Source organism: Cherax quadricarinatus, chromosome 40 (assembly GCF_038502225.1).
Source record: "Cherax quadricarinatus isolate ZL_2023a chromosome 40, ASM3850222v1, whole genome shotgun sequence".
Lineage (NCBI taxonomy): Eukaryota > Metazoa > Arthropoda > Malacostraca > Decapoda > Parastacidae > Cherax > Cherax quadricarinatus.
Genome location: NC_091331.1, coordinates 15,406,355 through 15,433,854, shown reverse-complemented (window position 1 = coordinate 15,433,854; position 27,500 = coordinate 15,406,355). Strand labels below are relative to the sequence as shown.

The following is a 27,500-nucleotide window of genomic DNA, read 5'->3' as shown; positions in this document are numbered from 1 at the left end:
GCTTCCCAGACATGGGATTGCATCTGTTGTTTCAGTAGATGTCATGTGGGAGTGGCACCAGGTTCAAGCCCTACTGATAAGTTTGGAAGATTTTAAAATACAAGTCTTAAGTGGCTTAAATTTTGCAAACTATAAATTTCTTCATTTTACACATTTCAGTTTGTGCAATTTATCAGCTTAAAATTAAACTACTTGCAGTTTTAGGGCAAAACCTGGGGAGCACATCTGAATGATAATCATAGATACAATTGCAAGAGTAGTAAAGTATACAAGTTGGTTACATCGAAGCAGTGGGAAAAAAGAGAAAATTACACACTTCTAAGAAATATTACAATATCAGAGGAGTAATAAAGGTACTTTGTTCCCTCCAAATACAAGTATGAGGCACAAAACTTCTAGGCCTTTTTCTCAAGTGTTTCGGTGAACATTTGAAACAGCTCAGTGGATGTCGTGTCAGCGGCCATACTGGGAAGTGTGTGCAGAGGCGGGATAACCCTCATTAGTCTAATGAATCAACTGGGCTGTGGCCTTTGCGATGGTCTCCAGAAGAGGGCCGACGCAGGGCAAGATGCCGCCTCTAAGGGAAATTGAATTAGAATGGTGCAGTGAGACCCTTGAGTTTAACTTGAGAAAGAGACCATCAGCTAGATTGAATCTTCTAAAATGGAGAATGTAGATGACGTTCTTTTACTTTCATCATGACATACACGTGATTTAAACAAGAAATACAAGTTCTACACATGTAGATGTAAAAATAGTTGCTTGACTGCACCCTAGGAAGTTGGAGTAGGTCGAATTCATTAATACAAGGACGCAGCAGGTCTAGGCAGAGAGTACAGGGTACAACATATCCTCACGCTACCACATCAGTAAAGTTTCTCTTCACATTACCACATCAGTAAAGTATGTCCGAGCTGACCAATGACCGAAGTGTGCCACACTGTGAATATCACATAGAAAGGCACCACAGTTGTACAAAAATAGTCTCTGAAACTGATATGTGCAAATTAGTGTTTACTAGCCTTCCCAGTGTGGTCCAATTTTTTCAGTTAATCTGGTGTTACGCAATGATCTTAACAGAACACTCTCATCCAAGCTCATAATCAGCTTTACAAAAAATACTTCAAACTACACTACTTGGCAAACATGCCCAGAATGACGAGTCAGTAACTCACTTCTAGGTCTTTGAGTAATTGTATAGACCTTGTGTACCACACTAGATGCCTAAGAAGTTTTTCTGGGATTGTCTTGTCGCAAGTTTCAGACAGATGGGACACTAGTGTTGGGTTGTCAGGGAGGGGGGCAGGGGCACCTCCTTTTCCTAATTTAAAGCCCTGTAGAAATACTGCTAGGTGACCTTTCTAGGAATGAAAGCACAGGAAGAGAGAATAAAGACCTTAATATCCCTACTTACAAAAAAGTATGTTTGGGTATAAAGGGAGAAAGGGGGAACCCCTCCCCCCTCCTGGCATGAGGGGGGTGATGGGAAGCAGACAGTTAGCAAGTGATGATGGGAATGCTACGGTGCACTGCCTTGCCCTTCAGCAACCAGCTATGAGATACTGCCAACTTCCTGGGTGCATGGCTCAACCTTTGTGCTTCTTGCATTTTTTTTAGGTAATTTTTGGATAAATAACAAATAATACTTTGTATATCATCATTAATAAAAGCTAATTAAATTTCCTATCAGCTACATACACTGAACAACAATTAATGAATGCCACGACATGGGGGAGGGGGGGGAGAGAGCCCACCCACAGACTGGCCAGGTGGCAGAGAGGGGTGGGGGAGGAGCCCGCTCAGGTACAGTCCGCTCACTGCCCCTAGCTAACGTGCTACCTTAGGCAAACCTTGGGTTAACTCAATTGTCAACAAGTTAGCACAAGGTAAACCTGAGTCAATATACCTTAGGAATACTTATGGGCAGCTTGTAATTAAATTCCACAAGTAGCTTCATAAGTAGACTCCACTAAGTCACCTACACTCACAGCTACAGCTGCAGTCTCCTCTGGTTACCCTCATCAGGGACCAAATGACCAACTACTGCTCGTTACAACCACGAACCTTCAATCCCACACGCTGCTCAAGGTACAGGAGGACAATAATAATTGGCATCAGCTGTTCCAGTTACTGCTTGTATTAAAACTGGGCACAACAACCACAGCCCCTGTCTGCCTACCCTACAAACATTGGAATCATCGAGCAAATGGTAAAGAAGACATTTTCAAAGTTGGAATGATCAAGAGAAAAATCCCAGACGGAAAAGTTGATCAAGAAAAGGACTGATATCAGTTTACACTTTGGAGACGTCAAAAATGCAAAAATATATGCTTTCATAACACTGACATTGTGAGATAAATTACCATATTAACACTTCTATAATAGGTCCTCCATTTTGTCCGAAAATATGAATTGTGAGAATTTTATTGGCTACTTTTCATTAATAATTATAATTTAGCCTCATCTCTTCTCCCCAAATTTCAATTATTCTTAAACAATCTAGCTCTAACATGTATCACTTGCAAAACACTTAAAATAAAAAGAGCTACCATGTTTTAAAAAGAATCAATTCTGGCTCATGCTAGCTGAGGTTTAACACTACGTCCTTGGCAATCTCAGAGAGCACGAGGAACCACTGCTATAATACTAGTATCAGAGGTCTACTCTCACCCACGACTGGGGTAAGACCACCCCTAATACTGTGTAAACCTTCACCTTACATACAAAAGACATTCAGGCTGTCCGGCAGAATTTACTTGTAGCAAAATGTACAGAGGTATTGGTCACCCAAATACCCAAACCATGTGTGGGTACACAAAATAAAATTAAAACTCCAAATTGAGTTCCATTGGCTAAATTGTTTCTCTTCCTGAATTAGCTCATTTATCATCTCTCTCACTTGTACGTAATTATTTCTAGGTCCTGCCTCCTTACAGTGTAACACATTTGGTTAAGCTAGGTATAATTATATTAATAAAAATGCCATGCCCTTAAGGTAAAAAAGTGCCGGTTCCATCCAGGTTGCCGGCAAGTGGGATAAATTAACCCTGGGATTCAATTTCCTTAGGACTTCTCCTCAGGGTTTACTTGGCCCTGGTATGTTTAGTCCCTGCAGTTGTTTGACCCCAAGGGTGGTACCCCTTAACCTGCTGTGATGGTTGGGCAGTTTAGATGGTGCTCTTGCTGAAACTCACACGTAGGTGAGATGAATCGCTCAGCTGGAAGTTATGCATTTTCTGAAAATTTAAAAAAATAAATACACTGAGTATATTTTTGTCATCATGATTCTAAAAACATTGAAATAAAACCAAAGATTTCAGAACTGTAAGAATTTTATAGAAAGTACTAAACCCCTGGGGAAAATATGACTCTACACAAGGACATCCAGGGTACACCTATTTAACATAAATACTACTACTAGTACAAACACCACCACATTGTTACAATAACCTGTAAAAGTTTAACTTAAATTATCAGTCAAAAGATTCCTAGGATTTTTGAGGTTCCTACAGGCACCCCAGTGTAAAAAAATATAAAGGATGAGCTACAGGCAATGAATTAGAAGGTGCTCTACAGTCAACAGCTTGCTACAAGTCACAGAAGAGAGGGCAGGAGTACCTGCAAGCAGCTGGATAAGGGTGGTGCACATTTGAGTCTCACTCAGTACTGTTGAGCAGACTTCAGGATGTACATGTTTATAGAGGGGCCACATATACATATCAGATCACTTTTTAGTTGTAGCTACAGTGAGAGTAAAAGGTAGATGGGTAACAAGGAAAATGGAAGTAGCAAGTAAGAGAGAGAGAGATGAAGGTTTATGAACTAGAGAAGGAGGCAGTGAGGGAAAGATATAAACAATTATTGGAGGATAGATGGGCTAGTGAGAGTATAGGCAATGGGGTAGAAGATATATGGGGTAAGTTTAACAATGTAGTGTTAGAGTGTTCAGCAGAAGTTTGTGGTTACAGGAAAGTGGGTGCAGGAGGGAAGAGCAATTGGTGGAATGAAGAAGTAAAGAGAGTAGTAGGAAAGAAAAAGTTAGCAAATGAGAGGTTTTTACAAAGTAGAAGTGATGCAAGGAAGGAGGAGTATATGGTGAGAAAGAGAGAGGTTAAGAGAGTGGAGATGCAATGTAAAAAAAAGAGCAAATGAGAGAGTTATATCGAGAAGATAGAGGAATTGTTAGATGTTGAAGATAGGAAAGCTGTGATTTCATGTATAGGGCATGGAGGAATAACATCTTGTAGGAGTAAGGAAGAACCAGTTGTGAGTGTGGGGGAAGTACGAGAGGCAGTGGGTAAAATGAAATGGGGTAAAGCAGCTGGGATTGATGGGATAAAGATAGAAATGTTTAAAGGAGGTTGGGATATAGTTTTGGAGTGGTTAGTGCTTCCATTTAATACATGTATGGAAAATGGTAAGGCACTTAGGGATTGGCAGAGAACCTGCATAGTTCCTTTGTATAAAGGCAAATGGGACAGAAGTGTGTGTAAAAATTATAGGGGAACAAGTCTGTTGAGTATACCTGGTAGTGTATGGTAGAGTTATTATTAAAAGAATTAAGAGTAGGACAGCAGATGAACAAGGAGGCTTTAGGAAGGGTAGGGGGTATGTAGACCAAGTGTTTACAGTAAAACATACAGGTGAACAGTATTTAGATAAGGTTACAGAGGGTTTTGTGACAGTTGTGGATTTGGGGAAGGCATATGATAGGGTGGATAGGGGGACAATGTGGCAGATGTTGCAAACGTACGGAGTAGGAGGTAGGTTATTGAAAGCAGTCAAGAGTTTTCACGAGGATAGTGAGGCTCAAGTGGAGTATATAGGAGAAAGAGAGATTATTTCCCAGTAAAAGTAGGCCTTAGACAGGGATGTGATGTCATCATGGTTGCTTCATATATTTATGGATGGAGTTCTAAGAGAAGTGAATGCTCAGGTGTTGGCAAGAGGTGTGGGGTCAAAAGAATCTAACACAAAGTGGGAGTTGTCACTGTTGCTCTTTGCTTTTGGGAGATTCTGAAGAGAAGTTGCAGAGGTTGATGGATGAGTCTGGTAGGGTATGTAAATGGAGGAAATTAAGTGAATATAGGAGAGAGATTGGTGGATGAATTTGGTAGGGTGTGCAAAAGAAGAAAGTTAAAGGTGAATACAGGAAAGAGTAAGGTTATGAGGATAACAAAAAGATTAGGTGATGAAAGATTGAATATCAGATTGGAGGGAGAGAGTATGGAGGAGGTGAACGTATTCAGATATTTGGGAGTGGACGTGTCAGCGGATGGGTCTATGAAAGATGAGGTGAATCATAGAATTGATGAGGGAAAAAGAGTGAGTGGTGCACTTAGGAGTCTGTGGAGACAAAGAACTTTGTCCTTGGAGGCAAAGAGGGGAATGTATGAGAGTATAGTTTTACCAACGCTCTTATATGGGTGTGAAGCGTGGGTGATGAATGTTGCAGCGAGGAGAAGGCTGGAGGCAGTGGAGATGTCATGTCTGAGGGCAATGTGTGGTGTGAATATAATGCAGAGAATTCGTAGTTTGGAAGTTAGGAGGAGGTGCGGGATTACCAAAACTGTTGTCCAGAGGGCTGAGGAAGGGTTGTTGAGGTGGTTCGGACATGTAGAGAGAATGGAGCGAAACAGAATGACTTCAAGAGTGTATCAGTCTGTAGTGGAAGGAAGGCGGGGTAGGGGTCGGCCTAGGAAAGGTTGGAGGGAGGGGGTAAAGGAGGTTTTGTGTGCGAGGGGCTTGGACTTCCAGCAGGCATGCATGAGCGTGTTTGATAGGAGTGAATGGAGACAAATGGTTTTTAATAATTGACGTGCTGTTGGAGTGTGAGCAAAGTAACATTTATGAAGGGATTCAGGGAAACCGGCAGGCCGGACTTGAGTCCTGGAGATGGGAAGTACAGTGCCTGCACTCTGAAGGAGGGGTGTTAATGTTGCAGTTTAAAAACTGTAGTGTAAAGCACCCTTCTGGCAAGACAGTGATGGAGTGAATGATGGTGAAAGTTTTTCTTTTTCGGGCCACCCTGCCTTGGTGGGAATCGGCCGGTGTGATAATAAAATAAAGGAGAGAGTAAGGTGATGAGGATAAAAAAATTAGATAACAAAAGACTGGATATCAGACTGGAGGGAGAGATGATGGAGGAGGTGAATGTTTTCAGATATTTGGGAGTGGATATGTCAGCAGATGGGTCTATGAAAGATGAGATGATTCATAGAATTGTCAAGGGGAAAAGGGTGAGTGGTGAATCAAGGAGTTTGTGGAGAAAAAGAACTTTATCCATGGAAGCAAAGAGGGGAATGTATGAGAGTATAGTTATATGGGTGTGAAGCATGGGCGGTGAATGTTGCAACAAGAAGGCTGGAGGCAGTGGAGAGGTCATGTCTGAGGGCAATGTGTGGTGTGAATATAATGCAGAGAATCCGTAGTTTGGAGATTAGGAGGAGGTGCGGGATTACCAAAACTATTATCCAGAGGGCTGAGGGGGGGTTATTGAGGTGGTTCAGACATGTAGAGAGGCTGGAACAAACAGAATTTGAGTGTATAAATCTGTAGTGGGGGGAAGGCGAGGTAGGGGTCGGCATAGGAAAGGTTGGAGGGAGAGGGTAAAGGTTTTGTGTGTGAGAGGCTTGGAATTCCAGCAAGCATGCATGAGCGTGTTAGATAGGAGCGAATGGAGACAAATGATTTTTAGAATTTTACATACTTTAGTATGAGCAAGGTAACATTTATGAAGGGATTCTGGGAAACTGGCAGGCCAGATTTGAGTCCTGGAGATGGGAAGTACAGTGCCTGCACTCTGAAGGAGGGGTGCTAATGTTGCAGTTTTATAACTGTAGTGTGAGTGTGCCTCTGGTAAGACACTGATGGAGTGAATGATGATGTTTTCTTTTTGTTGGGCCACCCTACCTTGGTGGGAAATGGCCAATGTGTTTAAAAAAAGAGTAACATGTGGAACAAAGACCATGTCCCATCAAACCCTATATATCTTGTTGCACATCTCTAGCACCTACCTGCCACTTCTTAGGCATGTTGTATGTGGTCTATGAAATTGTCCAAGAGGAAAAAAAGTGTGATAGAGCAAGCTCAATAAACAATAAACCCTCTTACAAAAGGACTTCACAAAACATGGTTTTGTTGCAAAGCAATTAATGGAGTGCAACTAAAAGTTTTGACAAATATGCAAAAACCTCAGATATTATGCAACAAAATACATTAATGGTTCCCAATGGGCAAGGAGACAAGAGTGAGTGGGACAAAGAGGACAAAGAGACAGAAAAAGAAGAGAAGAATGAGGCAGGAATAGTAGAAGTAGGGACAAGGAAAGGAGAGTAGAGCATAGTTTTGCCCAACAAGTTGATTGTAAATTCTTTGTTTCAACGGTTACGAATATCGGTAAGAATATCATAAATAATATGTAATATGGATGTTGAATAATACTAATGAAACTCATGCTGAATTAAGGCCAATTTTTGACATGCAATTAAAAAAATACACATTTAATTTTGGTTAAGAACAGATTTAGATGTTTTGAATCAAACAAGAGAACAATGCCTGCAAGAGACCTTAATGCTAGTAGAAGACTGCTGGAATTGGAGCATCACAAAAGCTTTGAGAGCTTGGGATAAATGATAATGGGGGACCACTAAATCAAGTTGTGTTTCAAAAGAAGATAAGTATGCATACAAAGTATGATTAAAAGAGCATTAGATTAGCATACTAGACCACATACTGGTGAATGAAAGATTAAAGGTTAGACTTAAGGACATGATGAGGTAAGTGATTTTTAGGCCCAAATACTTACAATGAGTGCACCAATGGCTTCTTCTACTGAACCCAGCTGAATCAGTGCCATCTTCCTATCCTTACTGAAATAATTAAAAAATCATTTTCTTAACAGTTCATGTTGTAGTATTTAATATTACCATAATTACAATATCATAACTTCATAAATAAAAAATTATCACACTATAAATTTTGTTCTTAATTAACCCTTACACTGTTGGTGACGTATAGATATGGCTTACAAGCCAGTGTTGGTGACGTATTAATGCGTCAAATTATAGCGGCTTCAAATCTAGCGAGAGAAAGCTGGAAGACCTACATGAGAAAGAATGGGTATGCATGGTCAGTGTGTGCAGAATAAAAAAAAATCAAGGAGGCCACAGTGCATTGTGAGAGTCCTAATTCAGTACGCCTTGTTCATCCATGCTTAGCGGTAAGGAAACCGTCACTCCCGGCGAATTGGGACTCTTCCCAAGTGACTTATTTTCATGTGGGTGGTGGGGAAGACAGCATGGTTGGTGGAGAAGGCAGTGTGGGTGATGGGAAAGGCAGCGTGGGTTGGTGTAAACATGTTTTGTAATTGTAAACAATATAACAACAGTACTTGTGCAGTTATTGTATTGTGTACAATGAGTGGATATACATATATACATTATATTGGTCTCACAGGCCACAAAAGTTACTTGACAAAATAAAATATTAGAAAAGAAAAATTAGAATAAAAGTAAAAATAATATTATCGAGTGAGCGGCAGTAGCCGATGTTGCTGTAAGCGGTTCACTTTGTCAACTTCACGCCTCTATCTCGGTAAGTACTGATCGCCATTTTGTTTTCTTTTAAAAAATAAGAAAAATATTCTTAAGATTTTGGTAAGAAATTTTTTTTTTTTTTTTTAATATTTTTTTGACACTGAAAGCAAGTTTGTGATCAGGGGCTTCGACAGTGAAAGGGTTAAAAGTGAACTGCAAAATATACAGGCAGGCTCCACTTACACAGCAGGTTAGGTTCTGGGCTACTGCTGTAAAGCAAAAATCGCTGTAAGATGAAACAGACTTTTTTTCACTTTCAAATGCATATAAAAGCCTGATAACATTTACACTATCATATATTATGTGACCGATAAAGCTAGGATTAACAAATGCATAACAGTGCACAAATTACAGTGGACCCTTGGTTGTCGAGTGGACTAGTTGTCGAACAAATCAGTTTTTGGACGAGGATTTTGGTCCTGGTTTTCATACATGGTCTTGGCTGTTGACCGACAACGCTCGGATCACACAATCACAAGAGTCCACAACATGGGTCTCAGTATAGTGACTAACATGCATGCTGTAAACATCTCTTGAGCTCTTGCTGTGTATCTTGTGAAGGTAATGAAACCAAAAGTATGAAATTTAATGGAAACTTATGGAATTACGCTATCTCGAAGTTAGTAGTCTCGGCGATATTTACACATCGGCGATTTCGTCCACTTTGAGCCCTATTTTGGGCCAATTCCATTGTTCTATTCAACCAAATTCACAGCTATTCCATTAGAACTCCTTTTATTCTACTGAGTACAAGAAACTGTCCATATACCTATTTCAACTACCTAATCAAGTGATCTGAAATCAGTAATTTGGCCAATTTCAAACAAAATTCAAGAAAGGCTAATTTCAAAATAGGGTCCAGCATAAACAATGCAGGCATTCCTGGCACTAAAATAACATTTTATCTCTTCATTAGTAACGTCTCCAGGCCCCTCCTATATTACACTTGCTTTTCATTTTGAATCTTTATTCACAAAATATGGAAGATTTACTGTTATTTAGACTACTGCAAAATTGTACAAATAATATCCTAGCATTCATGAATGCATATTAGACCCATCAGTTGATGTGTATTGGACATATGAAGTGATTTCTTTACTCTTGAACATCGGTAAAAAGCAAACATTTCCGTTACCCTGAGCTCAATTTTAAGCTACTTTTAGTCTTTAAACTATTGAAAATCATCTAAATTTCTGTAATATATCTTTCATTCTATCAAATGAAACCAAGAAAACGAGGATACAACCATAAATACCATACAAAAATACACCGCAAATTTGCTGTTTTAAACCAAACACAAGGTAGCCTTTTTCTTTTTTCCTCTTGCACTGCGTGCTGCAGGATTTTTTTATACTGTGCACATTGACCAAGCAGACCCATTCTCTTGCATGCAGGCCTACCAGCTTTCTCCCGAAAGACTTATAGCCGCTAAATTTTGCCATTAGCTTTCCTCTGACAGGTAAGAGGCAGTTAAATTTTCATTTACCATATAGTATTTAAGTTAAATTTACATATAGTATTAATTTTTACAGTTTCTGTGAGCTGTATAATTTTATACACTGTTTTATGTAGTTGGTAGCACATTATTATTAATAAATTATTATGTCATTTTTGGTCTGGAACAGATTAATTTTATTTACATTATTCTTTCTGGAAACATCGGTTTGGTTATCAACCATTTTGGTTGTTGAACTGACATATGGAACAAATTAAGTTCAACAACTGAGGTTCCACTGTACTTACCTTAAAATATTTGTATTCTTAGCTTATAGTGAGTGATGAATAAATTTATTGTAGGAAATCTGAATAAACGAAGAATGGGTATAATTGAAAACTGCTGCACTAGTGAAACGCTGTAAATTGGGGCCCTCCTGTATATCAAACCTCGCATACAATAATAATATTAAAGAAGACAACAAACTTACGGGAAGAACTTGAATGCCTTGACAGAAGCGCCAGCATGAGTGAAGGCCTCCTTGATTTGTTCCTCATCAACAGTGGGTGGGATGTTAGACAAATGCAAAGTAGCACTTGGGGGATAAATATTCTGTAAAAAGCAACAAATGCATTTGGTAAATGGGAATTGTAAAGCAAATCCTCTTATATTTGTTTCTACATATAACTAACTCACCAGTCAAGTTACTGATGCCACAAAAGACAATAATTGCTAAACCATGATTTACACAGAAGGCATCATTATCCTTATGTACCTGATAATTCTTGGAACCTGGCTTCTTGAAGCGGTGGAGAGGAGAGTTGCAATAGTCCTTGGTTAGACCAGCATCTGGTTGACCTTCCTTGGGAAGCTGCACAGTCTGATGCTTGCTCAAAGTCACTCGAATCTGTTTGCCCCAAGTCTTCATCTTATCCAGGTGAGAGATGGCTGCAGAATACACAAATATTAAAATTTAAGTGTCTGATATATAAAACTTCTATACACTTAATTCAATTGAAGGATAACAGAATAACATTCATTAGCTCTACACAGATACATCTCAACACATTTAAACTGTAAAATGTGGGAGACCTAAAAAAGTGTAAACACCAAGGGGTTAAAAAAAAAAAATGTTATTTTTAAGTGTTACAGTGTGGTGGAAAAAATGATCATATGTCGGGACTAAACAAATATGCACAATATCTAACGATATGTTAAATTTTTAAGAAGAATTTTTTCTAATTTCTACTGACTGCTTTTTGTTTTCTAATGCTAAGTAGTACAAAGAAATCTTGTGCTATCACAACTGCTTCAAATTGTAACAGTTTATAAAACATGGAAATAAGTCACGTCGTTTCACTTTACTGGATTATCCACAGAAAAATCTACATACTGTAGTATCGTTATTAACCCGTTAACTGTTCAAACATAGATCTACATTCTTACCACTAGCACTCCAAACATAGATCTACGTTTTATTTTTCCTGGCTTCAAATTTGGTGTGATAGGCCTGAGCAGCCTAGATACGAAAGAATGGGTCTGCGCACTCAGTGCGCGCCTTATGAAAAAAATTGGCAACGCCTGGATACCACCAGTTATATTCAGTGCAATCTTGGGGCATCATCATGGCACATCCTCATGATTTACTCATACCTCGTCGTACCAACACTCTTATTCGAGAAAAGTGGTATAGAACGCAAGTTAGTGGATTTGACACCGACGTGGCCGCTAATGATCAAGGAATTAGTGAAAATATCGACAATAACCCAAACGACCCTCAGCCCATCACCTCTGGGGTGGCCAGTGTGGCCATGCCAGACCCCCAGCCAAGCACTTCTGGGATGGCCAGTGTGGCCACACAAGACCCTGGGCCAAGCACCACTGGAGTGGCCAGTATTACTACCCATAGGCAACTACGCAAAAAGAAACCATCATTTCCTCGTGCTTTCAGTGATAGTGAAAGTGATGATGAGATTGATGTATGCCAATAGAGGATTCGTCTACTGATAGTGATATTCATTATTCACCAGTGAAGTGTACTTTTAGGTGTCATAGCCTGCATTCAGGTAGTTTGCCATATGCAATCCCCAAGGGTCGTGGCAGGTCACGATCCAAAACCCCGGCCACTGAGAGTGATAATGGAGAATATGCAGGGATGGAGGAAGAGGTGGTGGTGGGCACGGTGCCTGGAGCACATGGCGCAGTGGGTGGACAAACAAAGGACCGCCCGGCACCCCCTCAGCAATGTGCTGCCTCCATTTCTGTCCCCCCTCCTGCTCCCCCTCGCCCCATGCCACAGGTCCACCTTGCACCATGTGACCATGAGTGGAACTGGACACAAAGTATATTCGTGCCACAACCTTTTGATTTTGATGCGTGTGGCAGTGGCATCCTTCCAGAATGTCCCATAACGAATGAGTCTACAGAGTTAGACCTTTTCAAGTTATATTTTGACGAGCCTCTAATGAGCTTGATAGTGACCCAGATGAAAAATTATTACAGCTATATCATGGACAACACAGCAGTTGCAGAATCGTCACGGCTGTGTAGGTGGAAAGATACAACTGTGGTTGAAATGTATTTATTCCTCGCCACTGCCATGCTTATGCCACATACATATAAGCAAAATATAGCACAGTACTGGTCCACAGACTACTTCATCAGTACTCCTGTATTCCGTGACCTCCTTCCCTGCAACAGATTCACTCTGTTGCTATGAATGTTGCATTTCTCAGACAGGAATAGGCCCAACAGAAATGGCCTATACAAAATCCGGGAAGTGTTTATGTATATGAAGCAGAAATTCAGTGCATACTTTTATCCTTTCAAGAACATTGTTGTCGACGAGTCCTTGATTCTGTTCAAGGGACGCCTGTCATTCAAGCAATATATACCGAACAAACGTAATCGCTTTGGTATAAAACTTTTTGTTATGTGTGACTGTGTGAGTGGTCTTGTGTTGGATGTCACTGTCTCAACCGGGAGAAACACTCAATGATGACAGACGGATGTTGGGCATTTCTGGTGATAATGTTCGCAAGATCATGGAACCATACCTTGGAAAGGGTCGTACATTGTTCACAGACAACTGGTATACATGCCTCAAGCTTGCTGATTTCCAACGTGTGAACAATACTGATATATGTGGAACAGTGAGAAGGAATAGAAAACATATGCCAAGGTTCAGTGGAGGCAGTGTTGACGGTGCAGTGCAAGCGCTTCATCCCAATGACATCATGGCACTGATGTGGCATGACAAACAGGACGTGACATTGCTGTCAACCATCCACAGAAACGAGATGGTACAAACAGATGAAGTGAACTGGGACACCAATGAACGCATTGTAAAGCCAGCTGCTGTCGTCGACTATACAAACAATATGTGACTAGTCGACAAGTGTGACAACCACAACCAGTTGGGGAAGTGCCAGACCAAATCATCCCTAACTGTCACTATCTGATACCAATACCACCTACCCCAAAGAAGTATTCACAGAAAAAGTGTTATGTGTGCTACCACCACAAAACGACCAACAGCGGAAGGGCACATGATTCATGTGTCGCCAATGTCGGGTGGCACTCTGTATGAATCTATGCTTTATAGAGTATCATACAATCGTGGAGTTCTAGAAACATAAGTGGAACATGTAAATACTTGTATATAGTTGTAAATAATAGAATGTGATTCAGCAAGGTGTGCAAAATCACCTATCAGTGTACGTGTGTGTGACAAAATAGTAATAATTTTGTATATAATATTGGTGTATAAACAACAATTGGCAGTGAAATGAAAAGATTTACTATAAAACATAATTATCATATCATATATAAAAACCAAGAAAATGAAAACAAAATGGGGAAAAAAAAAAACAGTAAATATGTAGAATTTCTGCAAATGGCAGCACTCCATGTTGCTGTCAGGTGATCATCAGGTGCCAACTTCGTGGGCTCATATCTCGATAAGTACCGACCCTAAAAAAAATTTTTTTATCCTGTCACGTAGAAAAATGTGCTCTTTATTTCTATGAAAAAAAAAAATCAAAATATTCGGAGCGCTAGCGGTAAGAACGTACATCTACGTTTGGACAATTAACAGGTTAACTAAATTTTGTTCTTAGTATTATGGAATTGTAATAAATGGGGAACAGTTATATAAGGCATCTTCTTGCCAGTTCCACAACCCATTCTGGTAGTGTAAAGGCAGGTAATGGTTACACTGTTTACGTGTGGTTCTGAGGCAGTATTTACCATGATGCACTACAAAGATCCACCTTTGAAAGGTTCTGAGAGCTTGTCTACTCATGTACCCCAGCCCTGGGCCAGGCTTATCTGGTGTTATCTTTATGCCTATGATGAGTTTTGAGAGGTTTTTCTACTTTCTGAGCCTAGCCCTGGGCCAAACTGGTCAGGTGCTTGTCTGGACAACCAGACTGTTGCTGCTGGTGGCTCAATGGCCCTCATATCTATCACAGCCTGGTTGACCTAGTACTTGGAGGAGATACTTGGTCAGTTTTCTCTACGAGACTTCTACACTCGTCCAAGCAGCATTTCTGACGTCTTCTGGAAAGATGTTGAACAATCTGGGATTACAAATGTTGATATTATGTTCCATTTTGCCCACGGTTCTCCTGCCACTCATTGCGTTTAATTTATATTTCTTCCCAAATCTCTCACTCCAGTATGTTATGGCAGTGTACAGATTTGGAACCTGGCCCTCAAGTACTTTCCATGTAGATATTATCATACATCTCATACTCACACTCTCTTTCTTCCACTCCAGCAAGTACATATTCAGGACTGAGATGTTCCCGGTAATTTGAATGCATTATTAGCTCTATGTAAGCTGTAAATGATCTCTGCACCTGCTCTAGTTCTGATACTTTTTCTCCCCTCAATAGAGCTGTTTAGTGAGCAATACTCTAAATGGGAGAGCACAAGTGATTTGAATACTGTAACCAGTGACACAATTACTATTTTGAAAATTCTCCTTATCCACCCTGTCAGTTTCCTGGCTGTCATGACATATGCCTTGTGTTCTTTGAAAGTAAGGTTAGCCAACATGATTACACCCAGCTCTTTCATGTGTTGTTTTAGTTTTCTTTGATGATCCTCTTGTGTTTTGTGCACATTATTCCTTTTGAGTTCTTCATTCCTTTCATACCTAAGCAGCCAGAACTTATCACCAGTAAACATCATGTTTTCCACTTCCAGCTGGAAAGCCCTCCTTATATCTTTTTGCATATTTTGGTATCACCAAAATATGCAAAAACATACAAGGTCTTCTACAAGGACCGTGCTTTGGGGTAATAAGCTTGTTACCTCGCTAATGCTGGACTTTGCTGTTTACTACCCTTCATGTTCCATCTATCGCAAAGTTGAAAATCCATCTGCCTACCTTTCCCATTATGCCTATAGCTCTCATTGTGTGTGCAATCACCCCATGAATGTATTTGTCAAATGTCTTTGCAAAATACCACATCTGCATTTTAAATTTTCCTCCAGCATCACCTTAATTCTGTCAGGATGGGTTACCAGTTATGACATGAATGATTACTCACCATTAAAACCATGGTGGTCTGAGTTGTGCAAATCATAATGTTCCAAAAACTTTGCAATTTGATTTCTTATAAATAAGAAGTTCCATGAATCTGGTCCAGGTGCTGGATTAGAGCATCTTTTCTATTTCTTTTTTGAATTCTATGAGACTAGTGCTTATGTCAGTTATCTGCTCTGCATAGCTTTCAGATGGTATGAAAAAATTCTACATTCTGCACCTTGCTTTTATTTTGTGGGTTGTTCAACATCAACTCATATTAGTCTCACAAAATTTAATTCCATCTCAGTCAATTCTATGATTATTTAAGTTAAATTTAATGAACATCCCTTTTTGTACATTATTAATGGAGTTCCTTACCCCTGAGTTTATACTCATTTGTACCCTAATAATGTGTATACAGCAGAAAAAGAAAAGACATGTCTATACAATCATTTTTCATGTACAGTGGAACCTCGGTTTTCGTATGCCCTAGTTGGAGACAATTCTTGGCGAAAATTCTCTATAAAATGTATTTTTTGTTAATATTTTTGGGTGTCTGGAATGAATTAATTGGTTCTGTTCCAGACACCCAACAATCTCCAAGAATAGTTTCCAACTAGGGCATCCGAAAACTGAAGTTCCACTGTATATCAGTCTCTTTGACTATAACTTCTTCCCATTGGGTGGCTCATATTTTTTATGCTGATGATACACAAGTCTACATCCAGGTTCTAATTTGGAAAATGCAAAACTTTGCCTTCCTTCTCTTTTGCTAGATATTCGGACTTCAATGACAAATGGAAAATTTTAACCAAATGAGATTCTTAATGTTGGGGGAAGAAGAAGAAGAAGAAGAAGAAGAAGAAGAAGAAGAAGAAGAAGAAGAAGAAGAAGGAGAAGAAGAAGAAGAAGAAGAAGAAGAAGAAGAAGAAGAAAGAAAGAAGAAGAAGAAGAAGAAGAAGAAGAAGAAGAAGAAGAAGAAGAAGAAGAAGAAGAAGAAGAAGAAGAAGAAGAAGAAAGAAGAAGAAAAGAAGAAGAAGAAGAAAAAGAAGAAGAAGAAGAAGAAGAAGAAGAAGAAGAAGAAGAAGAAGAAGAAGAGAAGAAGAAGAAGAAGAAGAAGAAGAAGAAGAAGAAGAAGAAGAAGAAGAAGAAGAAGAAGAAGAAGAAGAAGAAGAAGAAGAAGAAGAAGAAGAAGAAGAAGAAGAAGAAGAAGAAGAAGAAGAAGAAGAAGAAGAAGAAGAAGAAGAAGAAGAAGAAGAAGAAGAAGAAGAAGAAGAAGAAGAAGGAAGGAAGGAAGGAAGGAAGGAAGGAAGGAAGGAAGGAAGGAAGGAAGGAAGGAAGGAAGGAAGGAAGGAAGGAAGGAAGGAAGGAAGGAAGGAAGGAAGGAAGGAAGGAAGGAAGGAAGGAAGGAAGGAAGGAAGGAAGGAAGGAAGGAAGGAAGGAAGGAAAGAAAGAAAGAAAGAAAGAAAGAAAGAAAGAAAGAAAGAAAGAAAGAAAGAAAGAAAGAAAGAAAGAAAGAAAGAAAAAGAAAGAAAGAAAGAAAGAAAGAAAGAAAGAAAGAAAGAAAGAAAGAAAGGAAGGAAGAACCTAAGGAAAGTATGTTACAGTTTGAAGATTTTGATGCCTTTGATTGGGGCACTGTTATTTTACATCCTGTGGTATCAGTGTCTACCTGGATTCTTTACTGTCATTTGTTGGACACATCAACCAAATTGTTAAAACATGCAATTTTCATACTCCTAATTTATATGCAGTCAGAAAATATGTTGATAAACAGAATATTTGATCCTTAATGACACTTTTTTCTTAGTGACTTTTGCAAATGTTTGTGTGTGGGTTTGCCTAACTACTTGTTATGACATCTTCAATGTGAATTGTGCAGTTAGAATGGCATTTCACTCCCAAATATAGTTCCCATTAATCCCTACTTGTATGAGCTGTGTTGGCTCCTTAACAACGCAAGAATTGAAATTAAACTCTCCTTTTTAATTTTAATGAACCAGCTGTTATGCTTGTGCTCTTCTCCAAGGGGATGTTGACAACCAAGTAAAAGCCTTCACTGGACACATCCTTAATCTACAACAAGAACACATTCCTCACCGGCAATATGTGACGAAGCCTACAGATCAGCCTTGGTTTGGCTTTCGTTGTAGAGAGGCTGCTACTGCTAAGTACCAAGCATGGCGAAGGTACAAGAGACATCCTACCACCTATAACAGGAACTTGCACAGGCAAGTCTGTAGGCATATGGGTGACATTCAAAAGTGGGCCATTGATAAATGGGAGGTGGACACTAAAAGAAAGCTAGCATCAGGTAGGGTAGGCTCCAAAACCTGGTCGTCCCTGGTCAAGGACAGACAAGGTTATCTGCCTGATGAACTCATTCCACCTCTAAATCGACAGGATGGGACCACCTCTACTAGTAGTCAAGAGAAGGCGGACCTCTTTGCTGAACACTTTGCTACCAAAATGCAAGTTCCTGATCCAGCAAGGGACCCTCCTTGGCTAGCTGCAAGAACTGTGTCAAAACTGTCAGTGGTGACAATAAGGCAGGAGGAGGTGCATTTCCTTCTTAAATCGCTTGACCAGGAAAAGGCTGTGGGCCCAGACAAGTTGAGCCCAAGATTGCTGAGAAGATGTGCAGACCAGCTAGCAGCACCTCTAACTCGCATCTTTCAGCACTGCCTAGTACAGTGTAAATGGCCCTCTCTATGGAAAGAGGCAAATGTAGTCCCTGTTCACAAAAAGAAGACCAGAGCAGAAATCAGCAACTACACACCAGTGTCACTCCTGTCAATCACTGATAAGATCCTTGAGACAATAATCTCAACACAAATGACAGAGTTTTTTGACTATCACTCACTACTTTGTGATCGTCAATATGGCTTCAGGAAAGGTTACTCTGCTGCTGATCTGTTGTTAAACCTCTCCACTAAGTGGCACCAATCACTGGATGAATCCAAAGTCAGCTGTGTGGTAGCACTGGACATTGCTGGCGCTTTCGACCGGGTGTGGCACCAGGGCATCTTAGCAAAACTTCAAGCACTGGGAATTGCAGGCTTTACGTTATGTCTCCTTAGTGATTACCTTCATGGTAGATCTCTAAGTGTAGTTCTCAATGGAACGGAATCAGCAAGACATCCTATTGGGGCAAGTGTTCCACAAGGAAGCGTGCTGGGACCATTGTTATGGAATGTCTACTTCAACGACCTTCTTCATCTCATCCCAGAATCACATGCATATGCAGACGACTGTACACTGACATTCATTTATCCAAGAGAAGAAATGCCAGCTGCTCTAAGCTACATCAATCACCAGCTGAGAGTTATATCAGTTTGGGGAAATAGATGGCAAGTAACATTTGCACCTGAGAATACACAAATGATGATCGTCTCTAGGCACCATGATGGTAATGCTGGTGCAGTAGTAAGGATGAATGGGAGGGTGTTGGCACCTGGAGAAGAAGTTGATATCCTTGGGGTGAAATTTGACTCCAAACTAACCATGAAGAACCATGTTGTAAATCTTGCAAACAAGGCAGCCAAGAAGCTTACAGCACTTCGCCGTATCTCGCATCTACTTGACAGTAGGGGTTGCAAGAATCTGTACGAGGCACAAGTACGCTCACACCTTGAGTATGCTCCACTTTCTTGGTTTGCCTGCCCCCCTCTCATCTGCGACTGCTTGACAGAGTAGAGAACAGAGCAAGACGTCTCATCTCTCGCCTGGACCCATCCTGGATACATCTGTCATTTCAGCAGAGCCTTCAACACAGGAGGGATGTGGGTGGCCTTACTGTTATGTACAAGGCCAATATTGTCAAAGTACTACACTTAGATCCACTTCGAGGACAGCGTGAAACAAGCTTTTATGCCACAAGACGGGCAGAAAGCAGCAACTTCACTCTGGCTGTACCCTTCTCCAGAACATCACTCCATCTGAGATCATATATACCCAGGATGACTCGAGTATGGAACACATTCGTACAGCATAATGATGTCAACGAGATAAAGTCAGTTGATCAAATGAAAATGCTGGCCCACAGATGGCTCCAATTTCATCCTGTTCCCTACTTGTATGTCTCTTAACAATAAAAATGCTTTCAAATGAGCTGATGTAGGTAACAGCTCTTAGCTTGCCAATAAAGTTAGGAATTCTTAACTTGTAAATAGCTTGTCAATAAAGCTAGGGATCCTTAACCTTGTCAAACCCTGTGTAAAAAAGAAAAAAAAGGAGGAGGAGGGGAGGGAGGAGGAGGGAGGAGGAGGGAGGAGGAGGAGGGAGGAGGAGGGGAGGAGGAGGGGAGGAGGGGGAGGAGGAGGAGGAGGAGGAGGGGAGGGGAGGAGGGAGGAGGGAGGGAGGAGGAGGGAGGAGGAGGAGGGAGGAGGGAGGAGGGAGGGAGGAGGAGGAGGGAGGAGGAGGAGGGAGGAGGGAGGAGGAGGGAGGAGGAGGGAGGAGGAGGGAGGAGGAGGGAGGATGAGGAGGAGAACAACAATTTTTTTTTATCACACTGGCCAATTCCCACCAAGGCAGGGTGGCCCGAAAAAGAAAAACTTTCACCATCATTCACTCCATCACTGTCTTGCCAGAAGGGTGCTTTACACTACAGTTTTTAAACTGCAACATTAACACCCCTCCTTCAGAGTGCAGGCACTCTACTTCCCATCTCCAGGACTCAAGTCCGGCCTGCCGGTTTCCCTGAACCCCTTCATAAATGTTACTTTGCTCACACTCCAACAGCACGTCAAGTATTAAAAACCATTTGTCTCCATTCACTCCTATCAAACACGCTCACACATGCCTGCTGGAAGTCCAAGCCCCTCGAACACAGAACCTCTTTTAATCCCTCCCTCCAACCTTTCCTAGGCCGACCCCTACCCCGCCTTCCTTCCGCTACAGACTGATACACTCTTTTAGTCACTGTTTCGCTCCATCTCTCTACATGTCCGAACCACCTCAACAACCCTTCCTCAGCCCTCTGGACAGCAGTTTTGGTAATCCCGCACCTCCTCCTAACTTCCAAACTACGAATTTTCTCCATTATATTCACACCACACATTGCCCTCAGACATGACATCTCCACTGCCTCCAGCCTTCTCGCTGCAACATTCATCACCCATGCTTCACACCCATATAAGAACGTTGGTAAAACTGTACTCTCATACATTCCTCTCTTTGCTTCCAAGGACAAAGTTCTTTGTCTCCACAGACTCCTAAGTGCACCACTCACTCTTTTCCCCTCATCAATTCTATGATTCACCTCATCTTTCATAGACCCATCCGCTGACACGTCCACTCCCAAATATCTGAATACATTCACCTCCTCCATACTCTCTCCCTCCAATCTGATATTCAATCTTTCATCACCTAATCTTTTTGTTATCCTCATAACCTTACTCTTTCCTGTATTCACCTTTAATTTTCTTCTTTTGCACACCCTACCAGATTCATCCACCAATCTCTGCAACTTCTCTTCAGAATCTCCCAAGAGCACAGTGTCATCAGCAAAGAGCAGCTGTGACAACTCCCACTTTGTGTGTGATTCTTTATCTTTTAACTCCACGCCTCTTGCCAAGACCCTCGCATTTACTTCTCTTACAACCCCATCTATAAATATATTAAACAACCACGGTGACATCACACATCCTTGTCTAAGGCCTACTTTTACTGGGAAAAAATTTCCCTCTTTCCTACATACTCTAACTTGAGCCTCACTGTTCTCGTAAAAACTCTTCACTGCTTTCAGTAACCTACCTCCTACACCATACACTTGCAACATCTGCCACATTGCCCCCCTATCCAGCCTGTCATACGCCTTTTCCAAATCCATAAATGCCACAAAGACCTCTTTAGCCTTATCTAAATACTGTTCACTTATATGTTTCACTGTAAACACCTGGTCCACACACCCCCTACCTTTCCTAAAGCCTCCTTGTTCATCTGCTATCCTATTCTCCGTCTTACTCTTAATTCTTTCAATAATAACTCTACCATACACTTTACCAGGTATACTCAGCAGACTTATCCCCCTATAATTTTTGCACTCTCTTTTGTCCCCTTTGCCTTTATACATACAAAGGAACTATGCATGCTCTTTGCCAATCCCTAGGTACCTTACCCTCTTCCATACATTTATTAAATAATTGCACCAACCACTCCAAAACTATATCCCCACCTGCTTTTAACATTTCTATCTTTATCCCATCAATCCCAGCTGCCTTACCCCCTTTCATTTTACCTACTGCCTCACGAACTTCCCCCACACTCACAACTGGCTCTTCCTCACTCCTACAAGATGTTATTCCTCCTTGCCCTATACACGAAATCACAGCTTCCCTATCTTCAATCAACATTTAACAATTCCTCAAAATATTCCCTCCATCTTCCCAATACCTCTAACTTTCCATTTAATAACTCTCCTCTCCTATTTTTAACTGACAAATCCATTTGTTCTCTAGGCTTCCTTAACTTGTTAATCTCACTCCAAAACTTTTTCTTATTTTCAACAAAATTTGTTGATAACATCTCACCCACTCTCTCATTTGCTCTCTTTTTACATTGCTTCACCACTCTCTTAACCTCTCTCTTTTTCTCCATATACTCTTCCCTCCTTGCATCACTTCTACTTTGTAAAAACTTCTCATATGCTAACTTTTTCTCCCTTACTACTCTCTTTACATCATCATTCCACCAATCGCTCCTCTTCCCTCCCGCACCCACTTTCCTGTAACCACAAACTTCTGCTGAACACTCTAACACTACATTTTTAAACCTACCCCATACCTCTTCGACCCCATTGCCTATGCTCTCATTAGCCCATCTATCCTCCAATAGCTGTTTATATCTTACCCTAACTGCCTCCTCTTTTAGTTTATAAACCTTCACCTCTCTCTTCCCTGATACTTCTATTCTCCTTGTATCCCATCTACCTTTTACTCTCAGTGTAGCTACAACTAGAAAGTGATCTGATATATCTGTGGCCCCTCTATAAACATGTACATCCTGAAGTCTACTCAACAGTCTTTTATCTACCAATACATAATCCAACAAACTACTGTCATTTTGCCCTACATCATATCTTGTATACTTATTTATCCTCTTTTTCTTAAAATATGTATTACCTATAACTAAACCCCTTTCTATACAAAGTTCAATCAGAGGGCTCCCATTATCATTTACACCTGGCACCCCAAACTTACCTACCACACCCTCTCTAAAAGTTTCTCCTACTTTAGCATTCAGGTCCCCTACCACAATTACTCTCTCACTTGGTTCAAAGGCTCCTATACATTTCACTTAACATCTCCCAAGATCTCTCTCTCTCTCTCTCTCTCTGCATTCCTCTCTTCTCCAGGTGCATACACGCTTATTATGACCCACTTCTCGCATCCAACCTTTACTTTAATCCACATAATTCTCGAATTTACACATTCATATTCTCTTTTCTCCTTCCATAACTGATCATTCAACATTACTGCTACCCCTTCCTTTGCTCTAACTCTCTCAGATACTCCAGATTTAATCCCATTTATTTCCCCCCACCGAAACTCCCCTACCCCCTTCAGCTTTATTTCGCTTAGGGCCAGGACATCCAACTTCTTTTCATTCATAACAACAGCAATCATCTGTTTCTTGTCATCCGCACTACATCCACGCACATTCAAGCATCCCAGTTTTATAAAGTTTTTCTTCTTCTCTTTTTTAGTAAATGTCTACAACATACAGAGAAGAATGACTAAAATGATTTACTGTGTAAGGAATCTCCCATATGAAGATAGACTTAAGGCCTTAAACCTCCACTCTCTGGAGAGACGTAGAATGAGGGGAGATATCGTTGAAGTGTATAAGTGGATGACAGGCATAAACAAAGGAGATATTAATAAAGTACCGAGGGTGTCAAACCAGGTAAGAATCAGAAATAATGGATTTAAGTTGGATAAATTTAGATTTAGAAAGCATGAGTTAATAGGATGACTAATCTCTAATATCAATATCACAGAAAAGAGCATTGATATTGTCAGCAAGGAAACACTTCTTTTATGCTCCATAAGTCTGTCTGAAAGTGGGCGGCAGTTTCTCCAAAGTGTTGGAATGGACAAGACGAGCATCAGTGGTGCAAGGAAAGTAATTTTAATGTCTAAAGAACAAGAGCGTTGTCATGATTTAGGAAATGAAACAGTATAAAGGAAAAGATAGATTTCACAGGAGTACATGTGGGAGAAAAAGTCCATCTAGCATGCAAGTAGGCAGAGTTTGTGAATCCATATGGGTAGCCAAGGCGAGAGTACAAAATGTGAAGAGTGGAAATGTCCGTGTCAAATAACTGAAGGGTCACAAATGCAGAGAATTTGTAGAAAGAGAAACAAGAACACTTTTTTTGACAGCAGCAGAATGGTAAGAAAAGCAGTGAATGCATATGCCACTGTGCATTTGCTTGCAAAAACAGAAATAAAAACATGCAGCCAAGCAACGGCCAGGTACATCCAGGAAAAGAAGCATTACCATTCAGCTTTGAACTTAATGGAAGGAGAAAGATTGTTAAGAGCATTATGAAATGGCTGGAAGAGACTTATTAATATAGCCAAAGAGCAAAAATCATCATCTACATAGCAAAACCTTCCCTGTCTTCTGCTTAGGTTGGCTCTATTCCTCGGGGTTTTCGTCCTACCCCATGTGACATTAGCTCTCCTACAGTGCTCTTCCTTTCTCATGTTCATTAAACTACCTCCACTATTACTACTACACTACTATTTCTTCGTTATCACTCTGTGTCCCTTTTCTCACTATCACTACTATCTCTTGTTGCCACTGCTGCACAACTTCCACCACTACTGCTACATTATTAATACTACCTCCTCCGGTCCTACCACTCCGTTCCCTGCCCCCTCTCATATACAGCCTCTTCTCACATAGCGTGAGGAAAGTTTACAGTTGTCAATGCCCCTGCAACCCAATCGTAGAGAAGGCCTCCTGGTGAATAAAAGCCTGATAAATCAGGGTGTTACTGCTGGTCACATGCAGTAACACCCACAAATTACAGCTTGGCAGGTGAAGAACTGATTTGAAGAACTTGTCAATTTCCCTAAAGCACTTACAGACGGGACCTCTGGTCCCATCCCTTAATGCGTTAGGGACTTCTGACATTTGTTGAGCTCTATCGGTGTATACATCATGCCCATGCTTTTAATTTTAGGTACTCTGCACCATCTGCTTAGTTTTGTTTTTGTATGAAGTGATCCCAGTGTGTAGCTTTGGGAATAATCTCTAGAGGATTTTTAAGGTATAAATTATTTAATGTACCTTTCTTGCCTATGTTTTAATGAATACAGCTGAGGAAACTTCTAGCACTCCCAGTAGTTCAGATGTTTGACTGAATGCATATTAAAAGTACTCTAGCTTAGCAAACTTGCCTGCCCTGAAGGGAGGCCAAAATAATTCCAGCTCGGAGCAAACAAATGACCATCACTGGCTCAGCATCTCATCTTTATAGTTTTCCAGTCTATCATTATTAGAAAATAAGCAAGGCTGCCAGACATTGATAGAAACTAAATAATGGGTAACCAACTGTATACCTTACTTTTTTCTTTAAATTTCTCAAATGTCCAATAATATATGTAAATCATCTTCTTTCAACAAACCGAGGCAGGGTGTCCTAAAAAGGAAACCCCAAATTTTCCTTTTTAAATTTAGCAATTCATATTGGAGAAGGGGTTACTAGCCCCTTGTCCCAGCATTTTAGTCACTTATCCAGTAATATATACAAACATATGTGAAACTGATTTCCATGGAGAAGTGGAACAGAATTCTTCCTCCGTAAGCCACGCGTGTCATAAGAGGCAACTAAAATGCTGGGAGCAAGGGGCTAGTAACCCCTTCTCCTGCATTCATTACTAAATTTAAAAAGAGAAACTTTCGTTTTTCTTTTTGGGCCACTGCCTCAGTGAGATATGGCTGGTTTGTTGAAAGATGAACAAACTGAGGGGTATAGTCCTTGTACACAACCAAATATGGTATAATAAAATTGCATGTGCTAATACTGAAAGTAATTACTTACCAAGTTGAGTTTGGTGTGGTTCAGACATCTGTACCAGGGCATTGTCCTTCTTGTTGAAGAGTATTTTAACACGTTGGACATCTCCATAGACGCCTGCAAAATACAGTATCAAAGAAAAAGGGGGTCACTTAATAAATGATCAAAATAGCAGCAGCAGAAGCCATTCACAGTACATCAATGCTGTAACTGTCTGCCTGCCTTCCATTGAATGAATGTAATTTACTATTAAGACCAAGATACCACTTCAAGATGTAAACATTTATCCAGTGAAATTACTAGGAAATACAATTACTACTGAACTGGTATCTCTTGATCAAGATTGTAACATTTAGTAAACCTATTCCTTTTCTTGCTTAACTTAGTAATGCAGCTTTAAATAGGTAACTGTAAACAGTGTGCCCTCCATGAACTGCAGTTCACTGCTCTGATATCTGTGTTAATTTGGAAAATAGACTGCACCCCAAACCTATCAGAGTAGGCAACCCAGTGGAGCAGTCAGGCAGTATAAATAGACACTACTATATACACAAATAAAAGTTCTGGTTATTAGAAGCAATATTGTTCACAATGTAATTCGGGAATGAAAGAGAAGAAAATGAAAAAAAAAAAAAAAGCCTGTAAAACACAAATGCTACTGAAGATCAAATTAGTGACAGTGCATATCCTTTTCAAGGTATCAGGGAGGGATACATATTTACAGCTTTCACACGCTACATGCATTAAAAAAGAAACTTAGAAAATCAAATATCATTGAGAATTGAAAAATAAAAGTTTATATAACCACTGATTAATGAAACGTAAACTTTTAAACACTAATGTGCTACCATTTAAAATGAAGTATGAAGGTAAAACACAATTTATACTATATGAGGATGCAATATAAATGTGGATGGAGTAAAAGTTTCAGCAGATAATGTATTCTGAATAATAACAGGAGATTGGATTCTATACTCTATGCTATAAAAAAGTAACAAGTGTACAACACACAAGGGTGCTGCACGTGCAATGACTGAGTGACGTACCGAAGAGGGTAAAGAGAGCGTCAGGCGTGACCATCTACAGTAGAGGAGAGTCGCGAAGGAGAGGCCAGTCCAGCAAGAAAGATGGAGTCCAGGGGGCACCACAGCAAGAGAACATAAAACACATCACGTTAGACACGACCCTCGGGTTCTGGCCATTGGTTGTGGGCTAATGTAAAGGGGGTAGGGGTAGGGGAGCAGTAGTGCTGCTGGCCTGGTGCTTGCACTATCATTTGCATCACCACTGTCGCCAACACTACATCACACTGCACAACTCTCGAGACTGCTGGACAGTCTCTCCAATCTAGTCGCCAGGGATCATATCGATTCTCTACAACTTTAGAAGAATATGCTAATACAGCACTAGGACAACCCTTGTCCCAGCCATAATGGCATACTTGCATAACAAATGTGAGCAGTTGGAGTTTCAGCGTTAGTGTTGGCAGCATGGAGGGAGGATGGTGTGTGTAGTGTTGCAACAGACCAGCAGGAGGCACTCTCTGGTACAAAGATCACACCTAGTAACAGGTGGGCAAAGAAGGGCAGCAAATTTATGATTCACTATGTAAACAGAAAAGGCTGCAATGAAAATAATTTACAAAGAAAAGCGTTAACTTTTTTAATGCAGAACAAATCTTGATCCAGAGAATGTTTCACAAAACAAAAATAAAAGAAAGCCTGGGTAATGTATAACTATTGATAAGTCACTCAAATTACAAATGAGGAGACAGTTCTTCCTTTCATTAATTAGCTAGGTAATGCAGAGACCTGGAAATAAGTTATACATACACCAGGGTTCAATCATCAGTTAAAAGTTGCATATAGCTCAAATATATTATGTAAGCTGGGAAGTAGTATT

At 40.4% G+C, this 27,500-nt stretch overlaps 1 protein-coding gene across 16 annotated transcripts in view; it reads right to left on the bottom strand.

The window, feature by feature from the left end:
• The window catches only part of heph (polypyrimidine tract-binding protein 1 heph), a 603,602-nt gene that overhangs the window by 611 nt on the left and 575,491 nt on the right, over positions 1-27,500 (bottom strand). For all 16 annotated transcript variants that reach the window (XM_070092722.1, XM_070092729.1, XM_070092712.1 and 13 more), the window contains 6 exons: positions 26,645-26,678; positions 25,623-25,715; positions 10,808-10,980; positions 10,523-10,644; positions 7,808-7,871; positions 1-3,236 (listed from right to left, as the gene is read on the bottom strand). The exon at positions 1-3,236 is cut by the window's left edge and continues 611 nt beyond it. In XM_070092722.1, the coding sequence (XP_069948823.1) occupies positions 3,168-3,236; positions 7,808-7,871; positions 10,523-10,644; positions 10,808-10,980; positions 25,623-25,715; positions 26,645-26,678 (555 nt within the window). In that variant the 3' untranslated portion in view covers positions 1-3,167. The remainder of the gene's footprint in view (positions 3,237-7,807; positions 7,872-10,522; positions 10,645-10,807; positions 10,981-25,622; positions 25,716-26,644; positions 26,679-27,500) is intronic.